The following is an 18,178-nucleotide window of genomic DNA, read 5'->3' as shown; positions in this document are numbered from 1 at the left end:
GCAGGAATTATCTGAAAAAAGCTTGTAACTTCGTTACTCTGGTTGACTGTTGCTCCGCTTAAGTTAACCGCGTGAGTGCCCTCGTCCAATTGGTTTTCTGAGTTTAGCAATTTGTTGTGCTTCTTGATGCATCCATTGATGCCCCACGCATTGACTTTACAGTTTTTGACTGCGTGTCCCTTGCCTAGAGATCCATAACATAAGCGTTGATTCCTCACTGCCGCGTACAGGTCGTTCACACTCATGAATAGTGGACAGTTAAAAACTTGAGCGCCATCAGCGAGCCGACAATGATCATTTTGCATTTGCTTGCTTTCTTTCACGTTCGAACTAGCACTGAAGTTCAATGCTTTCGAGAAACACGTGTCTCTATTTGGACTTCTTTGGTCTTCTTCTCTTCGCTCTCCCTTGAAAGCTGGAAACCCTTCGTGCACGAATGCTCTCCTAGATAACCATTTTTTGAACGTAATCAGATCAGTCCAATCTTCATCGTTATCATCAACATAGACCCACCACTTCTCTTTGAGAACATGAGGTAGTTTGTCTGCTGCCATAGAGTGTCGAGCTTGATTGCAGATCACCAATCTGCGTGTACTCTTTGAGCACATTCTTAAAAATTGAAACAGTAACTGAGAAAATGATCAGACTTGTTGAGCTGTGAGGTTTCACATGACTAGCCTTGCGAAGACTCTCCAGCTGTGCATCATTGATCACATGAGTCCTTCCAAATTTCCTCTACAGAATGTTCCATGCAGCACCATAGAACTGTCCAGAACAGCCCATTCCAGATTTTGCTGACCTTAACTTGCCTGTCAGTACAGTCAGGTGGCTCATCTTCTCTGAGTCTGGTAGTGAGCGTTGGTCCACTGTAGCAATGAACATACTTAACGAATCCGGCCATTCGAGAGGTGTTCCGTCGAAGTTGTTCAATTTCAGCTTTGGTAGATTACTGCTACCTGAATGGCCAATTCTGTATCCTTGACCGGCTTTGGGGGAAATTTTTGGGTCTTCAACACTCGAGGAACGGTCTCGTGAACTTCAATATCTTGAGAAGTGACTATGACTGTTCATTTCAAGGGTTAATTCGAAGCGAGCTGATGATCGATCTGGTGTTAGAAGTTGGTCGATCCTACTGGCCCAGTCGGAGACCTCTCTTGTCTTTGGCGTCCAGTTGAAGGGTGACTTGTTTCGAGCACTAGTTGTCTGGAAACAAACAGCATCTTTCTGTAATGCTGTTCTCTTCACTTTGCGCTCTAGCTCATGCTCTTCCCCCAGTAGGTGATGCTTGGTTTCTAATTCCCCCATTTTAATTTCCAGCTCTAGCCTCCTCGGCTCGAACCGTGCCTGCTCTAGTCTCATCTTGATTTCGAATTAGATATGAAATTTCATCATCCTTACCTCGCGCCTTTGCTTGCTGAAGATTTTTCCGAAACATTCTCCGTCTCTAGGCCACTTGCTGTTGCTCCACTCTGCACTGTTTGTGCAACTGGATTGTCGGCTGGGTAGTTGCTGTTACTCTCGGTGTCGTTCACTGCTTGAATTGCGTTGCTTTCCTCTGCATTCATTGTTGGTTGCGGGACTTTGCTTATGTATGCAAGCCAATTATAGCTCAATATTGCCTTGCACTTCTTTGCCTCTTTCATATGTTCTTCAACAAAATTTGCTTGGTAGGGCAGAAGTTTGTTTCGACGCTGCAGTTGCTTGGGTATTTTTTCCTCTAGAAGGTGAACAGTCTGTAGGTAGTGGACATTTAGTTTTCAGGGTCGATCTGAATCTTCAATTGTTTTTTTAGCCAATCCCTGTTTTAGTTTTAACTTCTTTTACTAAATCTTTTTTGTCGTATCTTTGAGCTCTTGATTGAAGTTCCTCTCTACGGGTTGTGCTTCGATTGCTTGGTTGCTATTTGATTTGGCATTGCTTATTCCTTTTAAGCAAGATTAATTCTTCAACGTCTCTTGTGAATTGCACTCACAATTTTCGCTCTGCCTCACTGGCGTTGCGCTGTTGATTTGTTTGATTCTCCTTGGGGGTGCCTTTGGAAATCTCTTCATCAGACTGGACAGCAGTTTGCATTCCACTGCCCGGGTCAGCGGACCAAATGTAACGGCTGCTCTCCTATCGAAGACAAGGAAAACTTTACACCGCCCAGTTCGTTTCAGCAGTTTCAAATCTGTCCGGATTTTGTGCTTTTGCATTTAACTTTTGTGAACTCTATTATCCGCTATACTGTAGATTACCTTTGCATTATTTTTAGCTCTATTAACTTTAATAACTAATTGCTCAGCTTTGCTGTATAACGAACCTATTTCTATTAGAATAACAAAATAATTCGAATTGAAACAATCAAATTTTTGTTGAGTTTCTGTTCATAACTCAATATATTTAGGAGCTTAGGAAATCCCGTTCGTACAAACTGTAGCCCTATAATTTGGTCGGTAGCTATAACTATGCAAAATTTCAACCTGCTTCAGATAGCAGCTATTAAACGGGCTCTCTTACCAGTTGCAAATCTGACAAAAGTGGTAATAATTTTCTAACTTCAAAGTTAGGAAGTCTCTCTATTGGTTTCAATAACACCAATGTTGAACTATAGTAGGCTTCGTTAAAACCAGTAAGAGCAACTGACCTCGTGTTTAGCACAAAGTTTCTCTTACTTAGGAACTTTGTTCCTCAGAAAGAAAGTTTTGGGGAAATTCAAAATTAATTCCCTGTTCAACAAGTCCAAGTTTAGTTAAAACTGTAAAATCACTAAAATGATCTAAAGAAACAAAACACTATAACAAATATTTTACCGCTCAGGAAAGTGTGCTTCAATATGGACGGTATGTCAAATAAAATAGGACAAAATTAACGAATTTCAACTGAATTTTGGTAGTTTTTCATGCTCTATTTATTCTGCCGTACATGTCAAAACTGCATCTCTGATTGATTGTAGATCACTATGTTTTAAGATTCTCTGAATATACTGCGATTGGGGTTTGAGATATCTCATACGGTGCCCGCATTCTCTGAATTGATAAGAATATTGCAGGATTCATCGAATCTAGCTTACGAAGTTGGCTATCTCTTGCTCCATTTGAGCTCAATTTGTTTGATTGTCAACACTTGAATACGTGGCAATAATAGCTTAGTTCGAGTTTGAGTTTCAGTTTAACCTCATGTATGGCGATTGCGTTGTAATAATAGCTGCTAATTATAAATGTTGAACAAAGTGAACAAATTTCTATGGCTTCGATAGAATGTATCATTAAATTTCGCTTATCATGCTATTCTAGCTTTAATGCCTGAAATGGCATTGTAGCGCCACTCAATTTAGTTATCGAATTAGTGAGCTAAGCCACCACAGCTGGTTTTTGCTTTTCTAGGAGAAATGTGCGACAATTGGACTTCTAATTTTCATTTTTTGCCTGTTATTCACAAATAACAGATGTAATAAAACGTGCTCACAGGTTTGTTTATGTTGCCATACTACTTTGTCGTAGTTATGACAGTCCCAACGGTTGCTTGTGTACCATGTGTGAGAAACAATTACCGGTTTGAATTCATAGTTAAGGGACTTGATGACGCACACACTCTTTGTGTTTAAAAGATTTTATTAATTTAGATTTTTGCTCATATTTATGTTCAATTTGATTTCCTACTTGGCCTCGCTAATGACATTCCCAATTGTCTTCCTAATGAGGTATTAGCGATTATATGTCTTGTTGTCAGTTGATAGCGTATAATTCTTATTACCATTTGTTGTCATGAAACAATAATGCTATTTCGGGTTTTGCGTCTCAGCGCTCGTTCGACTTCACTTGGTTTTTTATTTATTTTTTAAGCTTTTAGACAATCATAAAATGGCACATTCACTTCAAATTAGCATTGTTCTTGTTCATGCTAACAATGGTTGCTTTAAATGAACGACTCAAGTTCAACAGAGGAAAGCCTTGTTTAAATTCAGGTTATTTGCTAACAGAAACAACGCAAAAAATATCTAATTTCTTATAAATGAAAATATGAAATTTCAAAAATTATTAAAAAATACTTAGATTTTTTTAAAATGGCTATTCAAAACTGTAGTTCAATCGCAGCATCCTCCAACGGTTGCTAATCAGGCTTGAATTGATCTAAATAATGTTTACAATGCAGAGATAATTATTTTCCTTTCTTCAATACTATACATTTCCAAAAATGGGTTCTTTTTGTGAACAAGTTACTCCACGCTACTTCATCTCCCTTCAGCTCCGACTGAACTATGCTGCAATTCAATTAGATCAGAGCTCCACTAGACTTCGATAGCAATTCTTTCGGTGTGAGGCCCTTGCGTTTCTTTCCCTTTTTTTCTGTCTTTTCGTTCGCATGTAAGCTCACATTAATTTTGTTGTTGCAGAAAAGAAGCTGATGTTCAGCTCATAAGATTTTTTGCACTGCATTTCAGGATTTGTCCTGATGTTTTTACATTTCAAAGAATTTGAATTGCATTGGGGCGCTGTCTTTTTACGACTCGAAGAGGAGTATTGGAGAAGTCCTTTTTTTAAATCAATTTTATTGGAGTGATTTTTGAAGCGGGAAATGAAACGCGTGAAAAAATTTGGAGTGATTTTGAAGCTGAACAAAAATGAAAAGTGGAGCGAAAAGAGAGTGGTTTTTGTTCATACCTCTATTTTTGAGAGAGCGAGAAACTGATGTGTGAAAAAATTTTCTCTAAGCGAGCGAAACTTTTTTGTTCACGTGCGGCTTTTTAAAAGCAGTTTTTTTGCAACTTTTGATGGTTATGAGGTCTGATTATGATATTGTATTAGTATAATGCTTGTTTTGATCGGAATTGAATGTTTCAACCAGTTAATTTGAGTTTGATGCTAATTTGGAGGTTTTTGATCAGTTTTTGCTGATTTTTAGATGATATTTTATAATTTTTTGCCTGTTTTCTTTTTGTTTTAATGCTTTAAGTGGAATTTTAAGTGGGATTAGAAGCTTGTTACTTAAGGAGTATTGAGATGCCAATTGATTAAACCTTTCTTGGTATAATTTTTTTTCTTAGGAAAATTGACAGAAAAATTGAGAAATTTGAAACCATTTTCATATTTTTTTTGCAGTTTATCTTTTTTTAATCTTACAAACGTTTCCTAGCCTATTATGACTTGCAAAATGACTTGCTCATTATTTTGCGAGCTTTTCAATGCTCCAATTCCAAAAGAATTTGATTCGGCTTTATGTTTTCTTGTACTGTTAAAAAAAAACCTCAAAATAAAAAAACTTAAGTTTTTTGTTCAATTTGTTTTTGAAGTCCGTTTCTATTCTTCCGTAAATTTTTATGGCATTTTTGGAGGGTCAAGGTTCAAAATTGTTGTTCTAGTTGTTTACTCATAAGTATGACCAATTTTCTCCCTTCGAGTCGTTTCCGGAATTCTTCCGGCTATGTTTTTCAATTTTTGTTTTTCAAAAATGGGTCGTTCCTTTTTTTGACTGATGACAAGCAAATTCTGAAGTCGATTTCTATAATATTGATTTTTGATGCTTGTAAAAATAACAAGCAAAATAAGTTTTTGAAAAATGACCCTTCACCCTCTAGATGAAATAGAGAAAAATGACTCAAAGTTACACCAATTGAGTCAAGTCTATTTGTATATATCTTTATAAACAACAATTAGAAAGTTACCTGCTAATGTCGCCCGAGAGTTTATTGCAATTCACAGAATTTGAATTGTATTGGGGCGCTATCCTTTTTTATTACGACTCGAAGAGGAGTATTGGAGAAGTCCTTTTTTTAAATCAATTTTATTGGAGTGATTTTTGAAGCGGGAAATGAAACGCGTGAAAAAATTTGGAGTGATTTTGAAGCTGAACAAAAATGAAAAGTGGAGCGAAAAAAGAGTGGTTTTTGTTCATACCTCTATTTTTGAGAGAGCGAGAAACTGATGTGTGAAAAAATTTTCTCTAAGCGAGCGAAATTTTTTTGTTCACGTGGGGCTTTTTAAAAGCAGTTTTAACAACTTTTGATGAATATGAGGCCTGATTATGATATTGGATTCGTGTTAGGCTTGTTTTGATAGGAATTGAAGGTTTCAACTAGTTAATATGAGTTTGATGCTAGTTTGGAGGTTTTTGATCAGTTTTTGCTGTTTTTCAGACGAAATTTAAAAATTTAATGATTTTTTGCCTGTTCTTTTGTTCTAAAGCTTTACGTGGGATTTGATTAGAAGCTTGTTACTTAAGGAGTATTCAGATACCAATTGACTAAAGCTTTCTTGGTAAAAATCATTTTTTTCTTAGGAAAATTGACAGAAAAATTGAGAAACTTTAAACCACTTTTCATGTTTTTTTGCAGTTTTTCTTTTTTTAATCTTAGACAATATTCCTAGCCTATTATGACTTGCCCTTTGTTTTGCAAGCTTTTCATTGCACTAATTGCAAAGGAATTATATTCGACTTGATGTTTCCTTGTACTATTAAAAAAACTCAAGTTAAAAAAACTTAAGTTTTTCTAGTTTTTTTTGTTCAATTTGTTTTTCAAAGCCGTTTCTATTCTTCCTTAAGTTTTTGATGGCATTTGAGGAGGGCCGGGTTAACAGTTGTTGTTCTAATTGTTTAGTCATAATTATGGGCGATTTTCTCCTTCGAGTTGTTTCCGGAATTCTTCCGGCTATTTTTTTTTAAGATCTGTTCACTTTCTCGCTAGTGGTTTTTTATTCACATGCTGCAATTTCACTTTGATTTTTACTGTTTTTTCGATTTTTTGGATCAGATTGTTTTCTAAATGGTTTTCCCAATCCATTCATACCTCGTTCTGGAACTAGTTTTCTGAGTTTTCTGTTTAGTCAACGAAAATTCTTTGTCATGCTTTGTTTTTTTTAATTCGTCTTTCTTTTTTTGTTGCGATCATTTGTACACATTTCAAGAAGTCAAAAAGCATTTTCTTACTAACTTCTTCTACTTTGCCGCTGAATTTGTGTGCTTAGGGTCATTCGTTACTCTCTTTGATATCATTTTGTAGGTCAACCGTTTGATAAATTTTTGATCGTGTACTATTTGCCTCAATCAAATTGAAAAAGTGAACTCTTAACTCAACATAGCTCAATTAAACTGAATTTTTATGAAGCTATATTTCTTGAAAGACATTGTCGTGTAAAATTTTGATTTAAAAATAAGTTTAAAGTATGAAATCAAAGTCCCATTCATCTTTTTTGTGTTCAGTCTTGGTGTTCTTTTTTAACTAAAGTTCTCCGCAATCTATATCACAACTATTGTCTAGCAGACCAAATTGCAGATTTGTTTAACAAAATCCGCATCTTGTCAATTACGGTCTTCTTTGTAATTTATGAACACAAAATTGTGTTCCATAAGTTGTGTTCCAGAAAATCAAAATATTATGATACAATAAGAACAGCCCTATAACAGCACAACCATCTCATTCGACAGAAATCTTATCTCTGCAGTCTGTTATTGGCTGATTTAACTCATGTATAAAAGCAATCAACTGTTGGAAAGCGGAAAAAAATATTCCCTTAATGTTCACTTAATGTTATGTGTACACGATTGGATTGATTTACAAGTTTCATTGACGTCAGATTTGAAGAATCGATTGTGTAAAAGTTCCTATTTCGTTATAAAAGTTATACATTCTCTGGTGCATAGCTATCCCAAGCAAAAAAGCCAATCTTCATTCATTAGTCCTTGTATTAGAAATTTTTCCTAAAAACTTTCTTCTACCATTTCCAATTGACTTTTACAAATGAAGAAGTTAAATCGTTTATTCCGGATTCTAGGTAGCATTAGGTTGAAATCCTTTATCGAATTATCCGTCCTTTTGTTCCTTTCAATGCAGTTTTTGCACAGCCGATTCTTCCTCTGATCATTTTTTTTTATCTGACCAACAGTTTTCGTGACTTTTTGTTTTGAGACACTGGATAAACTGACTGGTAAGACCTGAGGTCTATGTGTTTTCCCAGGGCCCAGTTCTCCAACAGCAGCAGAGCAATTATTTAATAGGGCAATTCTTTCCCCTCAACCTCATCTCATCTTCTCCCCGACCAATGAAGATAGACTTGCTTAGGTTAAGCTAGTGACTAGCCAACCCCTCACCGCCCGTCACTTGAGAGCAATTCAAATGACGTTGACCAGTTATATTTTGTTTTGATTTGTCTGATATCAGTAGATAATTAATTAATTTATAATAATAATTGTGGCTTCTGCGTAATCGCAGCGAACAGCATTAGGCCTACAGTGGTCTGTTCTCAGCTGCCCTTTTTCTTATTATTCCCCACATTTCAAACTGATTATTTTTTGAGCAGCATGGCTCTTTTTGGCGACGATAGACACTTTTTTGCGTCTGAAACTTTCACGTGGTACCATCATTGCAGCCAGCATTGGTCAGGCTATAGTCAACCTGAAGCTATGGTTAAGTAAGAGCTCATCCTCACATAGACAGGTTCACGGAGGCAGGGGATTGAACTCTCAATCATTGGACCATATACCTTACCTCGCGGCTATCACGCCACAGATACGAAACAAACAACACTGCGAAGCAAACAAAAGCAGTAAACAACCCTCATCTTTGAGGGCGGAAAGAAGAGGTATTGCCAAGCCCTCACTGACAATCTTATGGGCATGATGGCAATTTGTTTCTGATTGCATTTTTGTGTCTTCTAGGAAACAATTATTGGTGGTCGTACCATAACGTATGATTAATAAAAAAAGAATCAACTTTTTCCTCCAATTTTGAAAGTTACTCCCAAATTGGTTCTATGCTATAAATATCGTAACATCCAGTTTACTGATGGAAATTTTTTACTCTATCTCCTAACTTGTCTGGAAAAAACAGGGACCACTGTATTAGTGAAATAGATCTAAGCAAAAAAGTGAAAAATTTTGTCTAAAAAATTATCACCCCATAATGGCTACCACATTTATGATTCAAAAAATTATTCTAAGTCACCGGTGCACTGCTCAAGTGCACCGCAGCTTGATAAACCATTTTTGATAAGTTGTTTTAAAGTGAGAATATAATGAGGTTCAAACATTTCCTTCCACATAAAAAGTTTGTCAAATTTGTCGATTGAGTTATCATCACTATGGGAATCAATAATTCCAACTGTTTGCTCGATAATTTTTTATTGAATTTTTTTACAAAAAATCTAACGTTTATCCTATCAATGTATAAAGAAAAATATTGGTGTTTACTAACTAAGCTATGAAGTTGACCAAAATTGAGGGAAGTTTTCCATTTAAATATTTTTGGTTGAACAATTTAACTTCAATTTTAAACTGTTAATCTCTCATTCTGAGATAAAATCTTACATAATCTCTCCAGTGTGTATCCAAGCATTCGTCAGCTTAGTTATTTAAAGCTGATATGGCAGCCAGAACTGTTCAAAAAACTATGCATGTTGTAGCTGAAACAGTCTATCGGAACATTGTTTAATTCAATGTGTAAGTCGAGATCGAGCAACTTTTTTCGCAACGTTAAGGCAAAAGCAAATGAACATAGAAAGAACATAGAACTAATTAAGATTCGAGAAAACATGGTATTCGATTAGAGTCACGTAGCGGTTTGAGATGTATGTCAGAATATCCTCGCTTGGAAAAAAAAACTTGTAATATTTGAAATCTGGTACTGCATATAATAAAAAGTGGCTTTCTCGAATCTGGCGCTGTGGATGCAGGCATTTTTAAGCTTGCGCGTGACTTTTCTAAGCAAGGCTACATTAATGCTCTGAAGTCATTGCCAAATTGTGACCTACCTCTCGAACAGCTTACGTGTTTGACGACTGCAACATTTTTCCCATTCACTTTATCATAGTCAAAGTAACCTGTGTCATAGTAACATGTGTCTGCTGCAAATGTTGCTCCTGTTTCTTTTTGAATGCAGACTTACTTTAATCTTAAGTTAGACATCAATATATGCAGAGTTTAGCTTACTATGTTTGTAAACGCTAGTATTTTCAAAGTTAAAAGTTCAGTTTAAGAAGTTTCAATTTTGCCAGAGTCTTGCAAATTTTCATCCCATCCAATGCTACCCTCTCCACCCTCAACCTAGCGGACCCTCTTTCTACCACATACCCATAATCCAACTCGACCCCCTCCCAGTTTTCCTACCTAGTGTTTGCCATCGGAAAATATGCATCACCCAAACTGACATTTCTCAAACCCCCCTCCGACAGGACCATTTCAACAAATGGCGCAAACCTAACCTCTCATCAAACCACTTGTGCAAAAACACCTCTTTATTACGTTCGAAAATTAGCTTATCACTCATCGCTAAGGGAAGTGCCAAAAGTTGACCTGAATCAGTTTAAGATTCAGAAATAAACAAGTACTAAAATGGAAACGTTTCACATATAGGTGACTGTAGACATGCCGGAACGTGGTCTGCTTCTGGGGAGAGTTAGACAGGAGGCTGAGGGAAGTATTGACATCCTCAAATGTTCCCTCCACGCGGCAGAATGTCTGGGAAACGAGAAGGCACAGCAGATTGACAGTGATACGAAGGAACTAGCACTCCAAATCAAAGGTTAGCTTTAGGCCACGTGTGTACAGCAGTACACAATAATGAAGTGTTTGTTCTCTCTCCTTCAATCTATACAATTATCGATGCAAACCCTATTTGAGAGGTCGGCCTATGAAGAGACGTGTCACTACTAATAGGTCGACCGATATTGGGTATGAATATACCGTGCGTGACCTATTGAAAGATAATGGGTCGACTTTAGTAGTGTGCGCGACCATGCTATTAAGGTATGGAAATTATACCCCCCTCAACTCGACTTTGTCTTTGTTAATTTTTAATAGCCGCGTCCTCAATTCCAGGCGGCTAGTATAGCGCTCCTAATTTTTTTTTACAATTCAAAGAATTTTAATTGTATTGGGGCGCTATCTTTTTACGACTCGAAGAGGAGTATTGGAGAAGTCCTTTTTTTTAAATCAATTTTATTGGAGTGATATTTGAAGAGGGAAATGAAACGCGTGAAAAAATTTGGAGTGATTTTGAAGCTGAATGAAAAGTGGAGCGAAAAGAGAGTGGTTTTTGTTCATACCTCTATTTTTGAGAGAGCGAGAAACTGATGTGTGAAAAAATTTTCTCTAAGCGAGCGAAATTTTTTTGTTCACGTGCGGCTTTTTAAAAGCAGTTTTTCTTGCAACTTTTGATGGTTATGAGGTCTGATTATGATATTGTATTAGTATAAGGCTTGTTTTGATAGGAATTGAATGTTTCAACCAGTTAATTTGAGTTTGATGCTAATTTGGAGGTTTTTGATCAGTTTCTGCTGATTTTTAGATGATATTTAAAAATTTTTTGCCTGTTTTCTTTTTGTTTTAATGCTTTAAGTGGAATTTTAAGTGGGATTAGAAGCTTGTTACTTAAGGAGTATTCAGATGCCAATTGATTAAAGCTTTCTTGGTATAATTTTTTTTCTTAGGAAAATTGACAGAAAAATTGAGAAATTTGAAACCATTTTCATTTTTTTGCTATTTTTTTGTAAAAATAACAAGCAAAATAAATTTTTGAAAAATGACCCTTCACCCTCTAAATGAAATAGAGAAAAATGACTCAAAGTTACACCAATTGAGTCAAGTCTATTTGTATATATATTCTTTATGAACAACACTTAGAAAGTTACCTGCTAATGTCGCCCGAGAGTTTTTTGCAATTCAAAGAATTTGAATTGTATTGGGGCGCTGTCCTTTTTTATTACGACTCGAAGAGGAGCATTGGAGAAGTCCTTTTTTTTAATCAATTTTATTGGAGTGATTTTTGAAGCAGGAAATGAAACGCGTGAAAAAGTTTGAAGTGATTTTGGTGCTGAACAAAAATGAAGAGCGGAGCAAAAGGAGAGTGGTTTTTGTTTATACCGCTATTTTTGAGAGAGCGAAAAATTGATGAGTGAAAAATTTTTCTCGAATCGAGCGAAATTTTTTTTGTTCACGTACGGCTTTTAAAAGCAGTTTTTTGCAACTTTTGATGGTTATCAGGTTTGGTTACGATACTTTATTAGTTTTAGGCTTGTTTCGATAGGAATTGAAGGATTCAAGTAGTAATTTGAGTTTGATGCTAATTTGGAGGTTTTTGATCAGTTTTTCTGATTTTTAGACGAAATTTAACAATTTTTTGCCTGTTTTTTTTTTGTTTAAAAGCTTTAAGTGTGATTTGAATAGAAGCTTGTTACTTATGAAATATTCAGATACCAATTGACTAAGGTTTTCTGTGTAGGAATCATTTTTTTCTTAGGGAAGTTGACAGAAAAATTGAAAAGTTTTAAACCATTTTTCATCATATTGTTTTGCAGTTTTTCCTTTTGCAATCTTAGACAAGTTTCTTAGCTTATTATGACTTGCCTATTGTTATGTGAGCTTTTAGTTAATCTAATTGCAAAGGAATTTTATTCGGCTTTATGTTTCCTTGTACTCATAAGAAAACTCATTAGGTTTTTCTATTTTTTTTGTTCAATTTGTTTTTGAATGTTCAAAATGTTCCTCAAATTTTTTGTATCATTTCTGGAGGTTCAGTATTCAAAATAGTCGTTCTAATTGTTTAGTCATAAGTATGGGCAATTTACTCCTTCGAGTCGTTTCCGGAATTCTTCCGGCTATGTTTTTTTAGGACCTGTTCGCACATTTTCATGATATTTGAAGTCAAATTGGAGTACTGATTTTGTTCATACCGAAACAGGAAGTGGAGCAAAAAAGCGAGTGGTTTTGCGGCGTTAATAAGTTGTGCTCTAATTTTAAAATTGAGTAATAAAACGGTGTTTGAACAGAAATTCGCTTTCTCGCTAGTGGTTTTTTGTTCACATGCGGCTATTTCACTTTGATTTTTACTTTTTTCAATTTTTTGGATCGGATTTTTTTCTAAATGGTTTTTCAATCCATTCATAGTCGTTTTTGGTCTAGTTTTCTGCTTAGTCAACGCAAATTTTTTGAATTGTACGTGTTTTTTTTTACTTCGTCTAACAGATTTTTGTTTCGTCTTACCCTGACTTCTTGGAATTGACTTTTTCAATGATTTTCCTCACTCAAAGAAATGACTTCTGAACTCACTTATGGAACGGTAAATTTTATATAAATTTACTTGTTAAAGGTTAATAGTGTCCATTTATGTAGTGCCAAACATATATGCCCTCATTCTTGACTATTAGAGTCTTGATTTTGAATATTAATTTTGCGATCTTCTCCGTTTGTGCCCCCAGTACGTTATGCGCCCCCCAGTTACAAAACACGTGCCATTACATAGTAAGTCATTATGTAAAAAATATTGCACGTGCATCTGAGGGGTGCAATTAATATGCTCCAACTAAGCTGAGGGGGCCAAACGGAAAAAATCCTAATGTTGCAAAGCCCTATTAGGGCTTTCTCCTTATAGAGATTATGTGCCTCATAAAAATGACAGTCCAAAGCTGACCCAAAAAGTCTAGTGGTCTTTTAAAGGAGTGGTGGTCGATCTGTCTATCGAATCTCTTTAATCTCTATGTCTATCTCCAGCTAATCTCCAAGCGTCTATCGCGGATATTTTCCGGCAATCTGCCGGCTCTGTTTCATATGATTGATCTTTTGACAAGGAAAATACACAACAAATTTTTCAATTTGAAAAAGATCTCCAGACCTGCAAAACGATATCTCCAAACAAATTGTTGTCTCCAACCAAATGCATAGAAATGTTCCATAGAATGCATGTTCAGATGGCAGAACAAAATTTTTCTCTTGAAGTCCGCTACCTTGGCTTCTTGTTGTTTCAATATAACTCAATATCTTTTGCATGTTCTACAATAACAGATATGAGCTATATTTGAGCTTTTAGTTGATTTTAATTGTTCTCAAACAAAGTTTTTTCCGACTATATTAGTCGTTTAAATCATTTTTATGCGACTTTTTTGTGCTACCATTTTATTTGTCTGATAGTCTATTTTGTCCGATCATTTAACTTTTTGTCTTCAAAAACGGACAAATGGGTAAATCCCGGAGGGCATTAAATCTCCAGCGAGTTCTCCCAGAGCTTTACGTTTTAATTTACTAATTGTGCGATTCGCCGAAACTATCGAGGAGAGACAAATTCATGCTGTGAGGATAGTTTTTAAGAGTTTGACACCCCTCCTTCGACGCCCCCCTCACAAACACACTCATACAAAGAAAATCCCCTTTTTACAGCCCTCCTCTCGGCTGTTCAAACAAAACATTTGATTTGCATTAGCCGGCAGTTTCCACATGAGCTGATACAAGTTTATCTAAAAAATTTTTCCTTTTAATGGTATAAACCAAAACACTTTGAACCTCTAATCACTTTTTTGGTAAAAACAGTTATTGCCCGGACCATCTGTTTTTGTAGCATTAATACGGCGAAAGACTGAAATCTTTTGTTTTAACTCTCCAAAAAACGCTCGTTATCTTCACAGAATCTTTTGATTTAAATTGTTTGGGTAAAATGGTCTAACTTTGGTGATAAAGTGAAGGAAATGATATAAAATTATCATTCAAATGTCATTCTGAGATAACTTGGTGAAGAATTATCCCCCTTCACCAAATTTTTATAACAAGCAAGACCCTTGCGGTCAAAATGTTGCATTATTTAAAATTCCATATTCAACATCTAATACATTTAAAGAAGGAGTGCACAACCTCATCATTAAAAAACATAAATCATCTTTTTTAAAACCTATGAAATGTAAATTCAAATATTTTATATCCATGACAAAAAGGTTGGTTAAACATTTATATTCTAGGGATCAAATTATAAACATATAATAGTTTGGTCCTTAAATTACTTGTAGAGATAAGTTCTGACACCTTGTACTTGTCTATCTATTCGAACATGTTCATGTAATTTAATCAGTTGTCTAATTAATTTCTCCCTCCTAAATTTGTTTTTTTTTTGTTTTTTCTTGCCGGTTTTTTTTATTGGTACGTCTTTACACTTTATAGAAAATTTTCTAATTTGTGATCGGTTTCTTCATTGACACAAAGTTTTTGGCAATAAATGGACACTTCGATAGTTTTCTCTTATCTAATTTTTTCCCAAATTCTTGAAAATTTTTTTGGATATTTCAGTGCTTTCTTTGTAGTGCTTAATCAATTAAAAAACTGAAGCGAAGTTTTCTTAATAAAAAGTTCTACAGGTAAATTCTTAAGTCTCAATAGAGGATCTCTTCCGTTATCAAATTTTTTGCGCATATAGCAAACCCTGATAATTTTTGTCTATTTTTGCCAATTTTTTCAATTTTGTCGATTTTTTTTGTCAATTTTTTCAATTTCAATTTTGTCAACTTTTTGTCTATTTTTGCTCAGTGTGACGAAACTAACAACGATTCGCACTGATATTCGCACTGATATTCAAACGAGACAGGACTAGTGATTTGAAAAGCATAATTCTTAATTTGAGCTGTATTAAATTTCTTAACAACTAGATTGATCTAATATCAGTCGCTATTTTTGACAAAATTTTGTTTAGCTCTGCATCTCAATTGTGTAGGGAGACCATTGGCTATAAAACATTGTCGCCTTTTCAATAACGGTGCAATGAACTAAATCATTGATAGAATACGGTTGTCTACAAGAAAACGTCTGGAGTTGATTGGGTATATCTACACTATCTTTAAAACTATCCGAGTTTATTATCATTTCTGTCCAATAAGTTTGCTAAAGAGGCTTCTGAGCTACTGTCCATGCTTTCTGGGCTACAATTTTGAAATCTATATGTATTTACGCTCGCAGTTCTCTTTTACCTTAATCAGTTAGTTCAATTTAAGTCGACAAATGAAATGGACTATTTTTTAATTTGCCCTTTTTGAAAAAACTATCAATAATTCCTACAAACTCTGACACAAAAATCTCCGAAAAATTGGATAGCCATAAAGAGTAAATTCCGATAAAGCCGTTTGAGTATTTTCAGAAAAGTTAGAGTTGACACAACACTGTGATGAGTTGTTACGATCGCGCTTTCAATTGTGATAATCTTGATTTTTTCATCACAAATTTTTCTCCATTTGTTGTCTGTGAGCAATAGAAGGTTCCTGATCTTACTGGATCATTCAGCTCTTTCTAGAATTTGAGCTTACCATAAGACTTTTCTCAGTACTAAGGTTTTTATGATCATACTTCCCAGGTTTAGGAATTCTAGTGGGGGGGGGGGGGTGGGGGGAAGGCTCTTTGACTATAGATACACAGTCCAGCACTTGGTTCAAGTCGAGGTACAGTCTTTTCATGGGTTGAGCTAAAGTTCATGCGCTCGCAACAACGTTCAAATTTATGTATAATTTGACTTCGGCGCAAATATTTTTAGGTGCATTTTAAACTCGCTAAAAATAAGTAATTGGTTTTGCCTCGTTTATTTTCTATTTTTTATTATTTTGCGTTTTATCCTTTTTTAATACTTGAATTTGAATTATTAACTGCTCGGAAGTATTGCCGCACTATATTTCATCTTGATTATATTTTTGATAAAACCTGATGTTTAGTCATGTAAATTTGTTTTGACGCTGAGCAGATCTTGAGACAGACATCCGTGACCTGGAACGACAGAAGCGTTTACTAGAACAGAGACAGGACAATGTTTATGAGGCGAACAAGGCTTTTAGAGAAAGCAGGAAGAAGACTCTTGAGCAGGACCAGTCAGAGATGAAACTGTTCAACTCTCAGCATGGAAATCTAATGCTGGTGTTGCAAGACTACTTGATTGGGAAAAGACAGTTTAACAGGTTGAGAGATGTACTGGAGGATAATTGTGAAGATCAAGGACAAAAACAAGACAACTAAATGTCTTGATGGAATCATGGAATCTTTTCCGTTAGTGACCATCACCGTCATAGCTCACATAATAATTGCAAACCAATATTAATGTACATATAATGCACCAACAAATATTATGTACTTGATGGTCGATCAGTTCAAACGTGGCCAAACGTAATAGAGGACATTGACAGAAAAGATTCCAAAATGTTATAAATTTATAGAATTAAATGTGAAAACTAAGATTTCATTGGACGGATTCCGTTTAAACCTGATTAAATAGAAAATTCATAGTCGGAAAAACTGTCTTTGCTTGTGGGTATTGAAATGCTATAGTTTTAATGACTTCAACTTATCTTAAAAATTAAACGTCCAAAGAAAGCATATGCTTACGAAATCACATGTCTTGCTTCCTATATTCAGGGCCTATGCTTGTCAAATTATATTATCTCCTATTAAACACAGAACTGGTGGCGAATGGAAAGGTGATTTAACATTTTTTAAAAAGAAAAACCTGATGAAAAAGGATCCAGAAGTTGTTTTCAAACATATTTTGATAAATTTTTGTAGATACGCATCAGCAACCACAAATTTTGACGTTATAGGTTAGCCATGACATTAATTGTCGTGTCTGCGACCAAAAACATGTATAGTCGCAACAGGATTTGTTGTTTACTGCCCCACTGACAGAATTTTTGAACAAGGAAGTGACTCAACCTGGTCAATCTTTTTATTGTCAGCATAAAAAAGAGCACTTAGAACAACAAGGAGGCTCGGTAATGTGCGTTCTCACATAACGTTCCGACCCCACTCAACTACATTTTTGACTTAATTATCTACCAAATGACGAAGAGATAGAAAACTTTCAAAAATTTGTATATTGTTCGAAAATAATTGGTGTGTCCATTCAAAATATCGCTTAATACGTAAACCTCTTGAAAAAATAAATAATGCCGAATTAGAGAGGCGATGACTCCTGCATTAACAAGAATAAAGGACAAGACAGACAACAAAAACAAATACAAAAAGTATTAGTCTTTGCCAAAACTCAAAGGCTATCTATTTTCTTAAAAAACTAAACGACAAGTCTCTACTTCATGAAGACAATCGTTAAGTCAAGAAAACCATTAACTGACCAGTAAAAAAAATAAAATTGCTTCATTTTGTCATCCTTATGAAGTCATTGAGACCTGTCATGATCCAGAATGTCATACGACTACGAAAAGAACAAAGCAAAAATATAGAGTTAACAAAATTTTGCATTAAATGAGTGTCGAAGCCGTTAAAATATTATCTCCCCTAAATACATTAGATTTAACCAATTCCGTGCTTTTTTCAAATTTATTAATGTGATATGCGACTTGTCCTTAGTGTGATAAAATAATAACACCGCAAAAATATCCTCAAAAAACGAAGTTGTCCAAAAATTGGTAATGAAGTTGAAAAACATAGTATCAGAGCCAAAAACCAATATTTAAAA

General features: G+C 35.1%; 1 protein-coding gene across 3 annotated transcripts in view; it reads left to right on the top strand.

Annotated features, from left to right (window-relative positions):
* Positions 1-16,865, top strand: part of LOC142348397 (uncharacterized) — a 33,684-nt gene extending 16,819 nt beyond the window's left edge. For 2 of the 3 annotated variants that reach the window (XM_075399745.1, XM_075399755.1), the window contains exons 6-7: positions 10,327-10,495; positions 16,457-16,865. In XM_075399745.1, the coding sequence (XP_075255860.1) occupies positions 10,327-10,495; positions 16,457-16,725 (438 nt within the window). In that variant the 3' untranslated portion in view covers positions 16,726-16,865. The remainder of the gene's footprint in view (positions 1-10,326; positions 10,496-16,456) is intronic. The other variant, XM_075399737.1, reaches the window with a different exon arrangement.
* Positions 16,866-18,178: the final 1,313 nt, after the last annotated feature.

The sequence above is a fragment of the Convolutriloba macropyga genome, chromosome 1, assembly GCF_964194025.1.
Source record: "Convolutriloba macropyga chromosome 1, txConMacr16.3, whole genome shotgun sequence".
Lineage (NCBI taxonomy): Eukaryota > Metazoa > Xenacoelomorpha > Acoela > Convolutidae > Convolutriloba > Convolutriloba macropyga.
This window is presented reverse-complemented; position numbering and strand designations above follow the sequence as displayed.